The following is an 18,172-nucleotide window of genomic DNA, read 5'->3' as shown; positions in this document are numbered from 1 at the left end:
GAATACCCAGAAGATCTGTTCAAAAAAGATCTTGATGACCCAGATAATCTAGGTAAGTGTGATCACTACCTAGAGCCAGACATCCTAGAATGTGAAGTCAAGTGGGCCTTAAGAAGCATCACTATGAACAAAGTTAGTGGAGGTGATGGAATTCCAGTTGAGCTATTTCAAATCCTGAAAGATGATGCTGTGAAAGTGCTGCACTCAATATGTCAGCAAATTTGGAAAACTCAGCAGTGGCCACAGGACTGGAAAAGGTTAGTTTTCATTCCAGTCCCAAAGAAAGGCAATGCCAAAGAATGCTCAAACTACCACACAGTTGTACTCATCTCACACGCTAGTAAAGTAATGCTCAAAATTCTCCAAGCCAGGCTTCAACAATACATAAACTGTACACTTCCAAATGTTCAAACTGGTTTTAGAAAAGACAGAGGAACCAGAGATCAAATTGTCAACATCCATTGGATCACCAAAAAAGCAAGAGAGTTCCAGAAAAACATCTACTTCTGCTTTATTGACTATGCTTTATTGCTTTATTATTATATTATATTATTCTGCTTTATTGACTATACCAAAGCCTTTGAAAGTGTGGATCACAATAAACTGTGGAAAACTCTGAAAGAGATTGGAATACCAGCCACCTGACCTGCCTCTTGAGAAATCTGTATGCAGGTCAGGAAGCAACAGTTAGAACTGGACATGGAACAACAGACTGGTTCCAAATAGGAAAAGGAGTATGTCAAGGCTGTACATTGTCACCCTGCTTATTTAACCTATATGCAGAGTACATCATGAGAAAGGCTGGACTGGATGAAGCACAAGCTGGAATCAACATTGCTGGGAGAAATATCAATAACCTCAGATATGCAGATGACACCACCCTTATGGCAGAAAGTTGGAGAACTAAAGAACCTCTTGATGAAAGTGAAAGAAGAGAGTGAAAAAGTTGGCTTAAAGCTCAACATTCAGAAAACTAAGATCATGGCATCTGGTCCCATCATTTCATGCCAAATAGATGGGTAAACAGTGGAAATAGTGTCAGACTTTATTTTTTGGGGCTCCAAAATCACTGGAGATGGTGATTGCAGCCATGAAATTAAAAGACGCTTACTCCTTGAAAGGAAAGTTATGACCAACTTAGACAGTATTAAAAAGCAGAGATATTACTTTACCAACAAAGGTCTGTCTAGTCAAGGCTATGGTTTTTCCAGTAGTCATGTGTGGATGTGAGATTTGGACTATAAAGAAAGTTGAGCACCAAAGAATTGATGTTTTTGAACTGTGGTATTGTAAAAAACTTTTGAAAGTGCCTTGGACTGCAAGGAGATCCAACTAATCCTTCCTAAAGGAGATCGGTCTTGAGTGTTCATTGGAAGGACTGATGTTGAAGCTGAAACTCCAAAACTTTGGCCACCTGATGTGAACAGCTGACTCATCTGAAAAGACCCTGAACCTGGGAATGATTGAGGGCAGGAGGAGAAGGGGACGACAGAGGATGAGATGGTTGGATGGCATCACCGACTCAACGGACATGATTTTGGGTAAACTCTGGGAGTTGGTGATGGACAGGGAAGCCTGGAGTGCTGCTGTCCATGGGGTCACAAAGAGTTGAACACGACTGAGAGACTGGACTGAAGTGGACTGAAGATAAGAGAAAACGGACCAGAGTTGTCAGAGAAGGTGTCATGGAGAAATGTGAAGATTTCCAAAATAAGAGGTGGTGTATTCTAGTTCACAGTTAAGAAAAACTATTTTGTTGTAGCCCAATACTTCCTGTGATGTAATGACTGTGTAAAATTGGTTACACATATTTTAAAAATATTATATTTACATAGATAGATATAATGACATTGAAATTTTTAAGCATTTAGAGTATATATATGAATCTGTAATAAACACCTAGAAAGATGCTAAGCATTATGAGTCATTAGGAAATACAAATTAAAAACACTATGTGATTGTACTTCATAACTATTAAAATGTTTGAAAACTAAGGGAAAAAAAAAAAAAAACATTGGTTGGTGAAAATTTAAAAGAACTGTAACTAATACACTGCTCCAAAGACATAAAAGCTTAAAAAATATGTTGGTGCTTTGGTAAACTCTCTATCAACATTTTAAAAAGTTTAGTCTATCCCAGACCCCCCCCCCCAAATGTTATATATTCAAAATTTTCTATTCTTCCCTCTAAATAATAATGATAATAACATCTTGTTGAAACAAGTTGATAATAACAACGTGTTGAAATAATTCAACACACAATCATAAAATGATTCTGCACGGTGAACAGGATAAGATGGATTGGCTAGAAATCTGAAGACTGGTAGAATGTTACACATTGTGTTACACAGAATGTTACAGTGTGTTCCCAAATACTTTATATTATTTATACTGAAATAGGGACATGGAAAGTGCTGAAAGCTTCACTCCAAACCTGTCCATGAGAATAAGAAAAAATAACAAAAAGAAATAAAAGTAAAGGAAAAGTAGAAGTAAAAATCATTTGCTTCTGTCCTTAAAGATCAGAAAATCAGCAGGAACGTAATAGGGAGACACATAGCCAGTGACAGTGGGGACTGCAATCTGCCTGCAGCTGTAGCATCAGCAGACCTGAGATTCAAGCTCAGTCTCACCTCATGCCAGACGGCCAGGCCTGAATGCCTGCAAGAGCATTGCTAGTAGTGCCTGGAGGGTAACCATCTACACCTTACATCAAGATGAACAGTATCCTGTACCAAAAAAAAAAAAAAAAAAAAAAATCCAGGACTTTAAAAAGATGGAAGTTGTGCAAAGGTTTTCATGGTTTTCCAAGCTGATGGAATCAAGTTAGAAATCAATAGCAGAGGCAACAGGAAAATATATAAGCAAGTGGAAATTAAACAATCAACTTCTAAACAATCCAAGGGTCTTAGAGGCAGCCTATAAGAAAGTGAAAATGTATATAACTGAATCAAAATAGAATTATAGCTCATTAAACTTCTGGGGTGCATCTAACCTGTTCTGAAATGGACATATATAGCAATAAATGTTTACTGTATAGAAAAGGAAGACTCTCAAATATATAATCTAAATTCTAACTTGAAACTAGAAAAAGATGAAAATTGATTCTGAACTTCATTGTAAGTTTAATCAATGCCTTGAAAAATCCTAGAAAGGTTTCATTTGTTTGGTTCTGTAGAGAAAGACAAGATTATTTTGTACATTATTTTGCATATGGAAAGTCACAAGCCCTTAAATAGCTACAGTAATTTTGAAAAAGAAGAATAAAATGAAAGTAGTTATTCAATCCAATACTATCACCTACTGTGTGGCTACATTAATCAAGATAGCATGCTATTGGCAGAATTCTTTAAAAAAAAAAAAAAACATATTTTGATTTTCTGACAGTTCATGAGACTATACATCCTTCCTCTTTTCCTTCTGCCAGACATCTGGGAAGCAGATAAAGAAGACCAGTCCTCCAACCATTAAAGCTTCTGCATGGAAAAATCTCACCCTGTGTTAACTCTCTAGTCCTCATAAAAATGCCAACCCAGACTCCTTGTCCCACTGTCTCAGGTCATTTAAAACATCTTTAGGAAATGTGCTTTATATTGGAGTTTCACATTCTTAATAAGGGGATTAAATAATCTCTCCATATGAAATATTCTTTATGTTGCATATATTGATGTTTTTATATAGTTCTATAGCTCATTTAAAAAATATTTAATGGAATTTAAATGTAACAGTAATTTTTTACCTTACATCTTACAGTTAAAATATATGTTTTATTTTCTCTATGAACTTTGCTGATACATATGCATGTATTACAAGATTTTAATTGATGCTTTGTCAAGCTTTGGTGCAACGAAAATGTTTATAGGTTTATTTTAAAAGTGTTTTAAATATATTTTTTATAAAAAAGAAAAGTTGATTAAATTAGAAATGAAAATTTGAATGTAAAATTATCCCTAGATACAATTGATGCTTACAAACTTTACCTAATATATCCATGAATGATATTTCTTTTCACTAAAACAGAATTGATCAGGATTACTTTTATTCCAGGTTTTAAAAATGAATACTGATTAATTTTCTGAATTTCTTCTATTATATAGCATTGGTAGCCTAATGGTCTTTCACTGAAAGTTATTTTTAATAATTTATGGAAGAACATTCTTATTATGTCTTTTTTCTGCTGCTTTCAAAAAGAAATGATGTGAAATCTACTGAATATGTAAAAAAAATTCACTGCCTATCATTAACTTTTAACTGTTTAGTTTGTGAAAAATTTATCACAGTAGACTTTTCCAGTTATTATCAAATGATTGTCAATTATAATTGCTTACCTATTACTTATAAACACTTTGACTTTCTATATTAACAAATCTAGAGAAAATAAAAATACTATTTATTTCAATCACTCTGTTCAGATTTTTTTAATTAAATCCTCTTAGCCTGTAAATCACTTTAGCTATCTATGTATCTATCCCTCTATTTACTTAATCTTGAAAAGATATGAAGTTTACAGATTTCACCCATTCTATTTAGGAAACTGTGATAAAATTTATCTGAGAAAAATAGGACCTATGTTACCAGAAGATGATCTAAAAGTACTTTCCCCCATTCCTCTCACTTATTGCAACTAAAAAGTGAGCATTAAACACAAAAGTTATAGAAGAGGTCTCTGGGATCAACATAGACCCTCTCCCAACAAAAATCAATAAACAAAGCCCTGCTCCTTCTAGTTGAAGGACAAGGAAACAGGCAGCCTGGAAAAAAAAGAAGAAAAATTTTAGAGAATAAACTTTTTACTACATTTAAATACCACAAAAAATACTCTGACACCAACTGCATCTCTGTCAAAAAAAAAAAAAAGGCCAAGTGGGGCACTTGAACTTTTACTGTTTTGACAAGATGTCCTAACATCTTCCCTGGGATGATGTCTGAGAAGGGTGAGTATGAGCTAGGATCCCTGAAGGCGGATTGAGAACTCTCCTCTTTGCTGAGTGAACACTAACCAGGAAAAACCCCAAAGAAATTCATACAAAGACACAAAGAGTCAAACTTTTGAAGACTAAAGACAAAGAACAAATCTTGAGATCAGTGAGGGGGAAAAAATGGCATTTTATCTATAAGGAGAAATAATTTGAGGAACAACAGATTTTTTTCATTAGTAACAGAAGGAAATGCGTTGTAGAAAAAATCTTTGCCAGCTGATGGGTGGTATGAGTTTTCAAGATTCCATATTCCTGAGCACTTAACACAAACACCTAATTTTCCAGAGTAAGCATAAACTTAACATTATTTAAATGTTCAAAGAACAGTTGCAAAAGATCTAATACTAATAATCATCTTATTTCATGATTTTATTTTAAACTATCTCAATTTTCTTTTTATTGATATAATGAGGAAACTGCTCCTTTGCCTGGATTCCAGTGTGTACAAGGTTTTGTTTGTGCCCTCTGAGCATCTCTGGCAGGTCTGAGGTTTGATTCTAAATGTGATTTCACCCCTCCTACCATTTTGTTGGGGTTTCTCATTTGCCCTTGGACACAGGGTATCTTTTCTTGGTGGGATCCAACATTCTCCTGTTGATGGTTGTTCAGCAGCTAGTTGTGATTTTGGTGTTCTTGAAGGAGAAGATGAGTGTGGATCCTTCTACTGCACCATCTTCTTCACTCCTAAAAGAATTTTTTAGTATATTGTTTTTAAATTTTACTGTGGCTCACCCATTATACCCTCCAGTCACTTTGATATTATGCCTCTGGCCAAATTGGCTGAAGCCAGGTATCTGCCTTGTGGTTTCATGGTTGAAGTGAAAACACAGTCAACAAAAGAGTCCAAAATACAGTACTTGGGTGTAGTCTTAAAAATGACAGAATGATCTCTGTTTTTTTTCCACGGCAAATCATACAATATTACAGTAATCGAAGTCTATGCCCCAACCACTAATGCCAAAGAAGCTTAAGTTGAATGGTTCTATGATGACCTACAAGACTTTCTAGAATTAACAACAAAAAAATCCTTTTTATCAGATGGGACTGGAATACAAAAGTAGGAAGTCACGAGATACCTGGAGTAACAAGCAAGTTTGACCTTGGAGTACAAAATGAAGCAGGGCAAAGGCTAACAGAGTTTTGCCAAGAGAATGCACTGGTCATAGCAAACACCTGTGGCAGTTTTGCACTGAATAATTCTCACAAACACACAGTATTATGAGAGACAGTGCAGAGAGCTCACAGAGAACCAGCTACCAGAGAAAACGCTGAGCACTTATTTTATTGGTAACTTACCTTGTAATCTTCAAGGGCAGTAAAGCAACATGGAGACCAGAATTCTGGGATTAAGGAAGCTTCCTCCAGGAGATCTGGAGGTAATCACACAAGAGTCATAAAGAAAGATCTTTGAAGATAAGGGGGTTTTCCTGCATGCAGAACAGTATCTAGTGTGGGCTTCCCTGTGGCTTAGCTGGTAAAGAATTCACCTGCAGTGTCGAAGACCTGGGTTTGATCCCTGGGTTGGGAAGATCCATTGGAGAAGGGAAAGGCTACCCACTGCAGTATTCTGGCCTGGAGAATTCCATGGACTGCATAGTCTATGGGGTCACAAAGAGCCACAACTTTTTGCTTGAGCTACTTTCACTTCACAATGCTGACTTGTCAGCCAGAACATCTAACTTAAGGGCAGGGGAGAGAGAAAGCAAGGGAGAGAGAATGAGTAAGATTAAATTCCAGGAGACATTTTTGAGAAAGCAGTAAAATGTGGTTCCCACAATTCCCCTCTTTTTGTTTTCTATAATGAATGTTTCTTTGATCTTCTTGTAGGAGGAAGAGTGTTAGCATTACCTCAGTGTGAGTGAGCTGAGAAAATAAAGCAATCAATGTTTTGACTAGGAAAAAAAAAAAAAAAAACACAAAGCAATATTATGAATAAGATAAAAGAAAAAACAAAACAAAAGAGTATTTTAGATTTAGAGATAATAACCAGTTCTTCAGGTTGAGCTGTGTGGAAAACTTGTTAGATCAGCAGACATGCCAATTAAATCCATCAAACAGTCTCATATCAATCCAGGCTTGAGTGCATAACAGACTGATGGTGTAGGGTGAGACATTCCAGATGTTACGTTTCCTGAGAAACCGGCAGTAAACAAACAAACAAAAAAGGTCTGATGTTTAAAGGTAAGGATTTGAGATTCTGTTTTGGGGGGTTCTTATAAAATATCATTTGTATACCAATGAATGTTGATATAAGAACATATATATGCATTTGTTGAATTAGTTATGCAGAAGGGTAGCTGTGAACCATCAATGGCCCAGTGAGAATCTGAGGTGTTCACAGGTAAAGGAGATGGAGGAGATAGCCATTCTTCCCCAGTAATGGTGGAGTAATTGGTAGAAATTGGAATTTCTGGATCTTCCCATGTGACAATAGAGAACACAGCGGGGTTCATTAGGTGAGACCAGTATGTATAGTCATTGTTAGGCAGTGTATAAGCAGGGACCCTGGTGAAAAACAGAAGTGAAAAACTAACCTGAAACCGCCATAGCTTGTGGGCAGAGTTGGCACTTATAGTGACTAGAAGGGAAATCATCACATTTCCAGGAGTAATAGGTGTGCCAGTACTAACAAGAGCTATGTCAGCTCTTGAAGTAAGACGTTTAATATCACCCCCATGCAATATCAATGACCGTTGGATAATTATTCCTCAGTCTTTTCAGAAGAGGCATTCCAGGAGGACTCATCTGAGTGACCAATAGACAAAATTCCAGTAAAGCATCCTGAAGTCCTTGGTGCCAACTCATGACAAAATTTCAAACAATGGGAAGGGATCCAAAGTGGACCTGATGAAGACAAAACAGCAGCATACCCCCTTCTCCATGTTAATAATTTAACAAGTCCATGCCAAATATGACAGGGTGGTTGTTTAAAAAGTACCAGAGGGTATTCTTGTGAAAGTGGAAGAGCAAAATGTCTAGCAGCAGGTGACTGTGAAGAATTTTTGGAAATTAACAAGTGATTAAGACTGAATAAGGCAAAATATAATCGTTCCCTAGGAGGGGCTAATTCTTTCCTTTTCTGTTTATTTAAAAATAATTTCAGTAGCTCATTTTCACATTCAATAATGGCTTGTCCAGTAGGGCTGTGAGGAATACATGTGATGTGTTTAATAGCCCATAGATGAAAGAAATCCCGAAATTTGTGAGATGTATATGCTGGAGCATTATCATTTTTAAAGGTTTTGAAGATGTCCTAGAATAGCAAAATATTCAAGAAGGTGAGCTTGCACATGACATGCTTGTTCTCCTCCTTGTGCTGCTGCTGTTACTGCTGCTAAGTCGCTTCAGTCGTGGCCGATTCTGTGAGACCCCACAAGACGGCAGCCCACCGGGCTCCCCGTCCCTGGGATTCTCCAGGCAAGAACACTGGAGTGGGTTGCCATTTCCTTCTCCAATGCATGAAAGTGAAGTCGCTCAGTCGTGTCTGACTCTTAGCGACCCCACAAGACAGCAGCCCACCAGGCTCCTCCGTCCATGGGATTTTCCAGGCAGGAGTACTGGAGTGCGGTGCTATTGCCTTCTCCCCCTCCTTGTGCAGTAGCCCATAAAAAGACTGGAAATGTATCAATAGTTATAAGTACAAAGCAAAATGGTTTAAATGAAGGATGATGGAATGAGTCACATCCATTTGCCATAACTCATTATAAGAAAGATTGCAAGGGTTAACGCCAGCTGCAGGGAGAGAAGGAGTTAATAATTGACATGTGTGACAGGTACAAACAATATCTTTGGCTTCCTGTAAGGTTAGAGCAAATTGCTCACTAGAGCCTTGGCACCCTGGTGAAAGAATTATTGTGATTGAAAGGCATCAGTAAACAATGATCTGAAGAGCTTCTTGATGAAGGTGAAAGAAGAGACTGAAAAAGCTGGCTTAAAATTCAACATTCAAATAACTAAGATCATGGCATCCAGTCCCATCACTTCATGGAAAGCAGATGGGAAACAATGGAAACAGTGACAGACTTTCTTTCCTTGGCCTCCAAAATCACTGTAGATGGTGACTGCAGCCATGAAATTAAAAGATGCTTACTCCTTGGAAGAAAAGCTATGATTAACCTAGACAGCATATTAAAAAGCAGAGACATTACGTTGCCAACAAAGGTCTGTCTAGCCAAAGCTATTGTTTTTCCAGTAGTCTTATATGGATATGAGAGCTGGACCATAAAGAAAGCTGAGCACCAAAGAACTGACGCTTTTGAACTGTGTTGTTGTAGACTCTTGAGAGTCCCTTGAACTGCAAGGAGAACAAACCAATCAGTCCTAAAGAAAATCAACTTTGAATATTCATGTGAAAGACAGATGCTGAAGCTGAAGCTCCAACACTCTGGCCACCCGATGTGAAGGGCTGACTCATTAGAAAAGACCCTGATGCTGGGAAAAATTGAAGGTAGGAGGAGAAGGGGACAACAGAGGATGAGATAGTTGAATGGCATCACTGACTCAATGGACATGAGTTTGAGCAAGCTCCAGGAGTTGGTGATGGACAGGGAGGCCTGGCGTACTGCAGCCCATGGGGTCACAAAGAGTCTGACATGACTGAGGGACTGAACTGAAGTGAAACAATGATCCTATAAGGCAAAGAGATGAGTCAGCTTGTTGATTTCCAAAAGCGAATGAGCTCTAATAATTGTGTGTGTCCTTGAATATGAGCTATAAAAAAAGGATGCTGTCATTTAGTTAAAAGAGTTTGAATAGAAACAGAGAGAGAGAGTAATGGTTTATCTATTGAGGTATTTAAAATAGAATCGGGTAATTGTTGAATTATATTAACAACACAAAAGGAATCTGTTAAGAGATTAAAGGAAGTTTGAGAGAAGGTTTGTAAAGCAAGCAAGACAGCAGCTAATTCAGAAGCTGCGGGGAAGCTTGGGGGCTGGTAAAGGAAAAAGTTCCATCCTGAGGTTTCCTTCCAGGTTACTATTCCTTGAGTTTGATTGTCATTAGGAATAGGATGTTTAGAGATAACAGGATATAAAGAAAAGGGCACGAAATAAAATAGAAATTCTTTTATCCATCAGCAAGCTGTAAATACATTTCCCTGTACAATCTGATATGGCAATTTGAAATTGTTCCTTAGTTTGATATGACTCCACATTTTCCTTAGGTAATCCCTTATAAATTGTGGATCTGAGTCAGTAAGGTGACAGAGACATAAGCATCCTTGCTGTAGTAAATGTTTTGCCTGCAGATAGGGAAGAGCATGGTATTTTGGTTGATTAGGATTAAAGGAGTCTTTTGGGCCTAGAAAAGAGAAAAATAGTCTCAAAGTCCCCTTGCTGAATCATCTAACTTCGGAGAAAACAAAGTATAACTTTAGTTCCACCCTTATGCTCCAGGCCGGTTGCATCTATCTGAGACTTATCACCCCCTATCTGGAAACCTACCATCCCCTACACCCACCCAGAAGACTTACCACCCCCTGTCCAACTACAAATGTCATCTCAACAAAAGAATACTCAAAATATCCCGCCTGATTGACTTTTCCCTTATCACTTCCACAAACCTCCCTATAAGTATGAAGCCTCCCTGTTCCCTCTTGGCGCTCAGCCTGGTCGTTAGGCCGACTGTCGCCCCTCCTTGCCTAAATAAAGGCAACCTACTTCTGTTGAGGTCCTCTTTCCTTTTCTGCCTCGCCAGAACTATGCCTTACAAGGATAATGTAGCCATTCAATGATTTTTATATCTTTAGGTATGATTAGGGCAAGTATTACTGTAAGAGTATGTTGTGTAGAAAGAAAAATCAGTGAATAATGAAGTGAAGGAACACTCCTGTCAAGGAAATGTTTAACGTAAGCAGTGCTGATTGTTGTAATAAAGCATAATGTTGAGGAGAAAAACAGCGGTGTGAGGTAGGGTCTTCATTTCTCAGTAATAATTGAAGAAAAGAAGCATTGCATATGTTGGGATGCCGACACTAGGTAATATCCAATTTAAATGACCCAAGAATTGCTATAAAGAATGAAGTGCTGATGGTTCTAGAACCTTGAAAGAAAATTGTAAACGAGTAATTGTTTTTGTAAAATTTGAAAGCCAAGATGTTTCCACAGGAGTATTTGTTGGATTTTCTCTGGAGCTATTACTAACCCCTGTAAATCCAAATCTGTAATGAAGAGAGAATTTCTGTTAATTTTTGTGGCAAAGAGTGAGATAAAATAATGTCATCCATATAATGATAAATATAGACATTGGGAAACTGTCATAACGGTTGCACAGTTAGACCCTTGGAAGAAAGGTCATGCATTTTTCGAATTAATGTGGGTCTGCTGCTGCTGCTGCTAAATCGCTTCAGTCGTGTCCCACCGTGTGACCCCATAGATGGCAGCCCACCAGGCTCCCCTGTCCCTGGGGTTCTCCAGGCAGGAACACTGGAGTGGGTTGCAATTTCCTTCTCCAATGCGTGAAAGTGAAAAGTGAAAGTGAAGTCACTCAGTCGCGTCTGACTCTGTGCGACCCCACGGACTGTAGCCTACCAGGTTCCTCGGTCCATGGGATTGTCCAGGCAAGAGTACTGGAGTGGGTTGCCATTTCTGTTTCCATAATGTGGGGCATTTAGAGTCAATTAGCATAGTCCAAAATTGCATTCATAGATTCAAATCCTCCTTTCCTAATTTCTGTCTCTGCTGGGGCACAAAATAAGGCAAGAGTAATAATTGTGCAAGTTTTGTCCCATTCTCTACTGTTTGATAAAAGTATGTGAGAGAGCCATAATTTGAATATTGCCTGTGTAATCAGAATCGATTACCCCTAGTAAAATATGAATACCTTTCATAGTTATGGTCAAGTGGCGTAAAATAATTCTAACGATACCTTTATGTAAAGGGCTATCAACTTCCATAGGAATACATTTAACTTCACTGATAATACCAAAAGTACAACTTTCAGTAATAACAAGGTCCAATCCTGCAGTGCTGGTTGTGGCAGTGTTTAAATCTAAGATTAGTTTTCATTTTGAGCCGTCTTGGTGTTCAGAAGGGGATTGTTTGGATTCCATTCTGGGGTTTTCACGTCCGAAGTCTGTATTTTGCTTGTCCTCTATTCCTGATGCAGGGCCTGGGTTTGACCCCACCGAGGTGGTTTCCTGACAGAAGCTGTCCCTTATTATCGAATTTGGAATGGCATTGATTAGCCAAATGGAAACACTTATTGCAACGAGGACATTTTGAGAGAGTTTCTTTTGACCAGATGGCAGGTTTTTGTATATCTCAGATTTGCCGCAGTTAAAACATTGTTGAGGAGTTAATGCAGTGGCTAGCATAGCAGCTTTGTGGAATTCTGTTCCTATATTTTGAAAGGCTTTTATCATTTCTGCTATATTAGTTGTTGGCAAATTACAAATGGGCTGCAAGGCTCCGTCACAATCTTCATTTGAATTTTCATAAGCTAGTTGTAATGTTAGTGCATTCTGAGCCTTCAAATTTTCAATCCGTTGGCCAATAGCATTTTGCAGTTTTTCTACAAGCTCATGTAAGTTTCATTTGTTCCTTTTCTTATAGTAGAAAAGGATCACTGTGGGATGGTAAGATCAGGTAAATGATGCCAAGTTTTATGAGCCACTTCAGAGGACATTAAAGTGGGCCTTAGGAAGCATCACAATGAACAAAGCTACGGGAGATGATGGAATTCCAACTGAGCTATTTCATATCCTAAAAGATAAAGGTGTTAACGTGTTGCACTCAATATGGCAGCAAATTTGGAAAAATCAACAGTGGCCACAGGACTGGAAAAGGTCAGTTTTCATTCCAATCCCAAAGAACAGCAATGACAAAGATTACTGCACAATTGCTCTCATCTCACACACTAGCAAAGTAATGTTCAAAATTCTCCAAGACAGGCTTCAACAGTACATGAACCAAGAATTTCCACTTGTTCAAGATGAATTTAGAAAAGGCAGATGAACCAGAGAGAAAATTGACAACATCCATTGGGTCATAGAAAAAGCAAGAGAATTCCAAAAAACATCTATGTCTGCTTTTTTGACGACTCTAAAGTCTTTGGCTGTGTAGGTCATGAGAAACTGTGGAAAATTCTTACAGAGATGGGAACACCAGACCACCTTCCCAGCCTCCTGAGGAACCTGTATGTAGGTCAAGAAACAACAGTTAGAACCACAATGGGACAATGGACTGCTTGCAAATTGGGAAAGAAGAAAGTCAAGGCTGTATAATATCACCCTGTTTATTTAACTTATATGCAGAGTACATTATGTGAAATGCCAAACTGGATGAAGCACAAGCTGGAATCAAGATTGCTGGGAGAAATATCAATAACCTCAAATACTCAGATGACACCGTCGTAATGGCAGAAAGTGAAGAAGAACTAAAGAGCCTCTTGATGAAAGTGAAAGAGGAGAGTGAAAAAGCTGGCTTAAAACTCAGCATTAAAAAAATAAGATCATGGCATCCAGTCCCATCAATTCATGGCAAGTACTTGGAGAAACAATGGAAACAGTGACAGACTTTATTTTCTTGGGCTCCAAAATCACTGCAGATAATGACCACAGCCATGAAATTAAAAGACACTTGCTCCTTGAAAGAAAAGCTATGACCAATCTAGACTGCCTATTAAAAAGCAGAGACATTACTTTGCCAACAAAGGTTCATCTGGTCAAAGTTATGGTTTTCCCAGTAGTCACATATGGATGTGAGAGTTGGACCATAAAGAAGGCTGAGTACCCAAGAATTGATGCTTTTGAACTGTGGTGTTGGAGAAGACTCTTGAGACTTTCTTAGACTGCAAGATCAAACCAGTCAATCCTAAGGGAAATCAACCCTAAATACTCATTGGAAGGACTGATGCTGAAGCTGCAGTTCCAAAACAGGCCACCTGATGAGAAGGGCTGACTTATTAGAAAAGAGTCAATCTTGCCCTGATGCTGGGCAAGATTGAAGGCAGGAGGAAAAAGGGAACAAAAGAGGATGAGATGATTGAATGGCATCACTGATTCAATGGACGTGAGTTTCAGCAAGCTCCAGGAGATGGTAAAGGACAGGGAAGCCTGGTGTGCTGCAGTCCATGGGGTCACAAAGAGCTGGACATGACTGAGTGACTGAGCAACAATAAACAACAGCAATGAGGAAACACTGGTTTATAGCATTATATAAATGTTATGTGCACAGCATTATATGTCTACTTTTGTATACAGCACGATGGGCTAACTACCAAAATTTTACTTTAATCTGTCACCTTGTAATTGATCCCCTTTACCCATTTGCCTTCCTTCCCACTGCTTCTCCTCTGATAATCACCAGTACTCTGTTCTAGGTTTCTATTTATGTGTACATTTTTGTTTGGGTTCATTTCTTCTGTTATTTCATTTGTTTGTGGGGTTTTTAATCCACATTAAAAGTTTTTAAAATGAAAAATATCAACTCATAGGTAAGACCCTATTGAGGATATAATGGGATTGTCTCAAATCACACATGTCATGTTTTAGAAACTGTAACATCTAACTTTATATTTAATTTAACATATATATACTATACAAATGGAAATAGGTATTAATATTACAGTCATAAAAAGAGAGAACTGTGTCTAACCAAAACATTGAACATAGTATTTCATTTTAAAAAGCATCATAAACCATTGTAATTTTATGACATATATTTTATCTGAACACCAAATATTTTAAATTTTTTCAATGCAAAACCATTATCCAAGACCTTGTCAAGATTTACTATATGCATTTTTTTTTCTCTTTTTCCTTTTATTGAAGTAAGGTTGATGTACAACATTATGTAAGTTGGTGCAGTTAAATTGCCCCCTTCCACTCTCTCCTCCTGCTGGTAACCATTAATTTGTTTTTTATATTTCTGAATCTGTTTCTTTTTTGTTATACTCATTAGTTTGTTATATTTTTTAGGTTACACATATAAGGCAATATTTTTCTTTCTCAGATTTATTTCATTTAGCATACATTCAGTTCAGTTCAGTTCAGTTCAGTTCAGTCGCTCAGCCATGTCCAACTCTTTGCAACCCCATGAATCATAGTGCGCCGGGCCTCCCTGTCCATAAGACCCAGTAAATCCATCCATGCTTTTGCAAGTGGCAAAATTTCAACCTTTTTTTATGACTTAGTAGTATGCAATTATGTATTTATACACCACATCTTCTTTATCCCTACATCTGTTGATGGAAGTATAAGTTGCTTCCATATCTTGACAACTGTAAATAATGCAGATGTGAACATTGGAGTGCATGTATCTTTTTAAATTAGTGTTTCTTTTTTTTCAGACATATACCCAGGAGTGGAATCACTGGGTCATGTGACAGCTTTATTTTTAGTTTTTTGAGAAATTTCCATAGTCTTTTCCATACTGCCTGCACCAATTTACATTCCCAACAACAATGTAAAAGAATTCCCATTTCTCCATATCCTTGCCAACATTTATTATTTGTGTTCTTTTTGAGTATAGCCATTCTGACAGGTGTGTGGTGATGTCTCTGTGTGGTTTTGATTTCTATTTCCCTGATGATTAGAGATATTGAGCATCTTTTCATGTGCCTATGGACCAACTGCATGTCCTGCCCTCTTTGGAGAACTGAATATCTCCATGTAAAGGAATGAAATTAGGACATTACTAACACTATATACACAAATAAACTCAAAAAGAATTAGAGAACTAAATGTAAAACTATAAGCCCTAAAACTCCAAGAAGAAAAAAAGAGCACTCTTTGACATAAACCACAGCGATTTTTTGGGAGGGGATTTGTCTCCTGAAGCAAAAAAGCTAAAACTTACAATAAGTAAATGAGAACTAATTAAACTTAAAAGCATAGAAAAGGAAATCATTAAAAAGCGGGGGCGGGGGACAGCCTATGGAATGGAAGAAAATATTTGCAAATGATATGAATGATAAGAGTTAATATCCAAATGAGTAAACAGCCCATACAACTCAATATCAAAAAAGCAACAACATGATTTAAAAATGAGCAGAAGAGGTTTAATACATTTTATTTATATATACCAACCCATAAAACAGCATTTATGTCCTCCTTGAGAGGGCATAGTGTCAACAGAACTGAGAAAAAGATTCAGAAAAGTCTCTAGGTTTTATGTTGGAATTATCAGTAAGATTAGTTGCTACTTATTGAAATATTTAACCTTCATAGTTATTTCTTATTTTTTTAGGGTAATATATAGACCCAATGCTGTGTTTCCTTCATTACTCACTGTGTGTCTGCAAAAATTATTACGAAATACCTTTTATTGTTAAAGCACTCAATATTGTAAAATTTTATTTAAACATTAACTCTTATTGCTTTAATCTTAAAGAAAATGAAAGCTATTTGCAGTCCTCATCCAAGGATTCCCTCAGTCACAGAACATGTACGCTCTACTGTTCTGTTTACTGATTTGAATCAGCATTCCAAAATACCCCATATATTCAGAAGCTAGCATTTAACAGTCATTGGAAGGACACCATTGTGTACAGTGTATTAAAATTTTTAAATAGTATGGCATGAGTCTTAATTATATATCTACCTAATCTATCTATTTACCTATATCTAGAAACATATTGAAACATACTTGACTGTGTGTGATTTCTATAGTGTATCTCTTATAGGAAATAATTATCTCCCCTCAGCAGCACCACACAGTCCCTCACAACATTACCTAGAAATTTTTTCAACATTTACATCTCTAGGAATTTAAAATCTTTTAGTATAGTAGTCACAGGTGTTGTTGTTTCTTCTTCCATCTTGCTTTTCTTATGTCACCAAAGGTACAAAACACCTAGTGGATGATTGGCAGTAGCATAGAATGTGCAGAGACAAATAGTAGAAGTAGTTGGGAAACTCCCTTAACATGCTAACTAACTGCCTGTCATGGCTTACGTCCAAGACTCAGACACATGCTCCCCATGTGTTAACCTCTGGGAAAAGGCTTCTCCAGACATTTCAGGATAAATGCTTCACTGACATCTGTGAACACTCAGTTATGCAGCGATAATACAAGATTATTCAAGAAATTTCTTTCCTTTCCAAGTACCTTTCTGAAAGCGTTCTTCATGTCCTTATTCCTGAGGCTGAAAATGAGAGGGCTGAGGAAAGGAGTGATGACAGTGTAGGGGACTGCTATGAGTGTGTCGTCTCCCCCTGGTGCTCCTGGCTTCAGATAAACAATAGATGCAAAACCAAAGTGGATGATGACCACTGTGAGGTGGGAGGCACAGGTAGAAAAAGCCTTCTGCTTGCCCTCAGCCGAAGGGATTTTGAGGACAGTGGAAAGAATGAACACATAAGTGAGGATGATGACCAGGAAGGTGCCCATCAAACCTGACACTGACATCGCTGTTACAATGTATTCCTTGAGGTCACTGTCTAGACAGGACAGCCTCACAACAGCTCGCATATGACAAAAGAAGTGTTTGACAAGGTTGGGGTTGCAGAAGGAGCCCCTGAATATCAATGCAGTCTGTATCACAGAGATAAAGAAGCCAACAATCCAAGCAGAGGCCACAAGTTTTCCACACACCATGTTGGTCATAAGCAAAGGATATCTGAGAGGGTTGCAGATGGCCAGGAAGCGATCATATCCCATCACAGTAAGAATCATACAATTAGTGCCACCAAGTCCCAAGAAGAAACACATTTGCAAACCACAACCTATGTAAGAAATGCTTCTGTCCTTGGCCAGGAGATCTGCCAGCATCTTGGGGAAAATAGTCAGTGTATAGCAGGTCTCAGAGAAAGAGAGTACACTAAGGAAGAGGTACATGGGTGTGTGGAGACATCTGTCCACCCAAGTTAGACCCATAATGGCCAGATTACCTGTGAGGGTGGGAAGGTAGAGGCAAAAGAAAACCACAAAGAGGAATGTCTGTGCATGTGGATAAACTGAAAAACCAACAAGAATGAACTCTTTCAGGATTGTCTGGTTGATCTTCATCATGTGAAGTTCTGAAATCCAAGGAATCAAAAAATTCAATTTTCAATTATTCTCTGCAGTTTTGGTGTGAATAAAACAGATGATCAAATTTGCAGTTACCAATTGATTTTACATTTTGTTTGAGAAAACAAGATGTGTATGTAGGTCATATTTTCTCCTAATTGTCTGTTCATGTGTTTCTTCTTTATTAAGCCACCACTACTAATTACTTACTATGACTTTTTCTGCCCTATTTTTTTAAAGT

General features: G+C 37.7%; 1 protein-coding gene across 1 annotated transcript; it reads right to left on the bottom strand.

Annotated features, from left to right (window-relative positions):
- Positions 1-16,971: 16,971 nt before the first annotated feature.
- On the bottom strand, positions 16,972-17,940 carry LOC122427081 (olfactory receptor 10X1-like). Its single transcript, XM_043446272.1, has one exon. The coding sequence runs from the start codon at positions 17,929-17,931 to the stop codon at positions 16,972-16,974; it is 960 nt and encodes a 319-aa protein (XP_043302207.1). The 5' UTR covers positions 17,932-17,940.
- Positions 17,941-18,172: the final 232 nt, after the last annotated feature.

The sequence above is a fragment of the Cervus canadensis genome, chromosome 2, assembly GCF_019320065.1.
Source record: "Cervus canadensis isolate Bull #8, Minnesota chromosome 2, ASM1932006v1, whole genome shotgun sequence".
Classification (NCBI taxonomy): domain Eukaryota; kingdom Metazoa; phylum Chordata; class Mammalia; order Artiodactyla; family Cervidae; genus Cervus; species Cervus canadensis.
This window is presented reverse-complemented; position numbering and strand designations above follow the sequence as displayed.

Bases quoted from the DNA above. Each gene is read 5' to 3' on its own strand.
- LOC122427081 (XM_043446272.1), bottom strand. From the start codon at position 17,931: ATGATGAAGATCAACCAGACAATCCTGAAAGAGTTCATTCTTGTTGGT.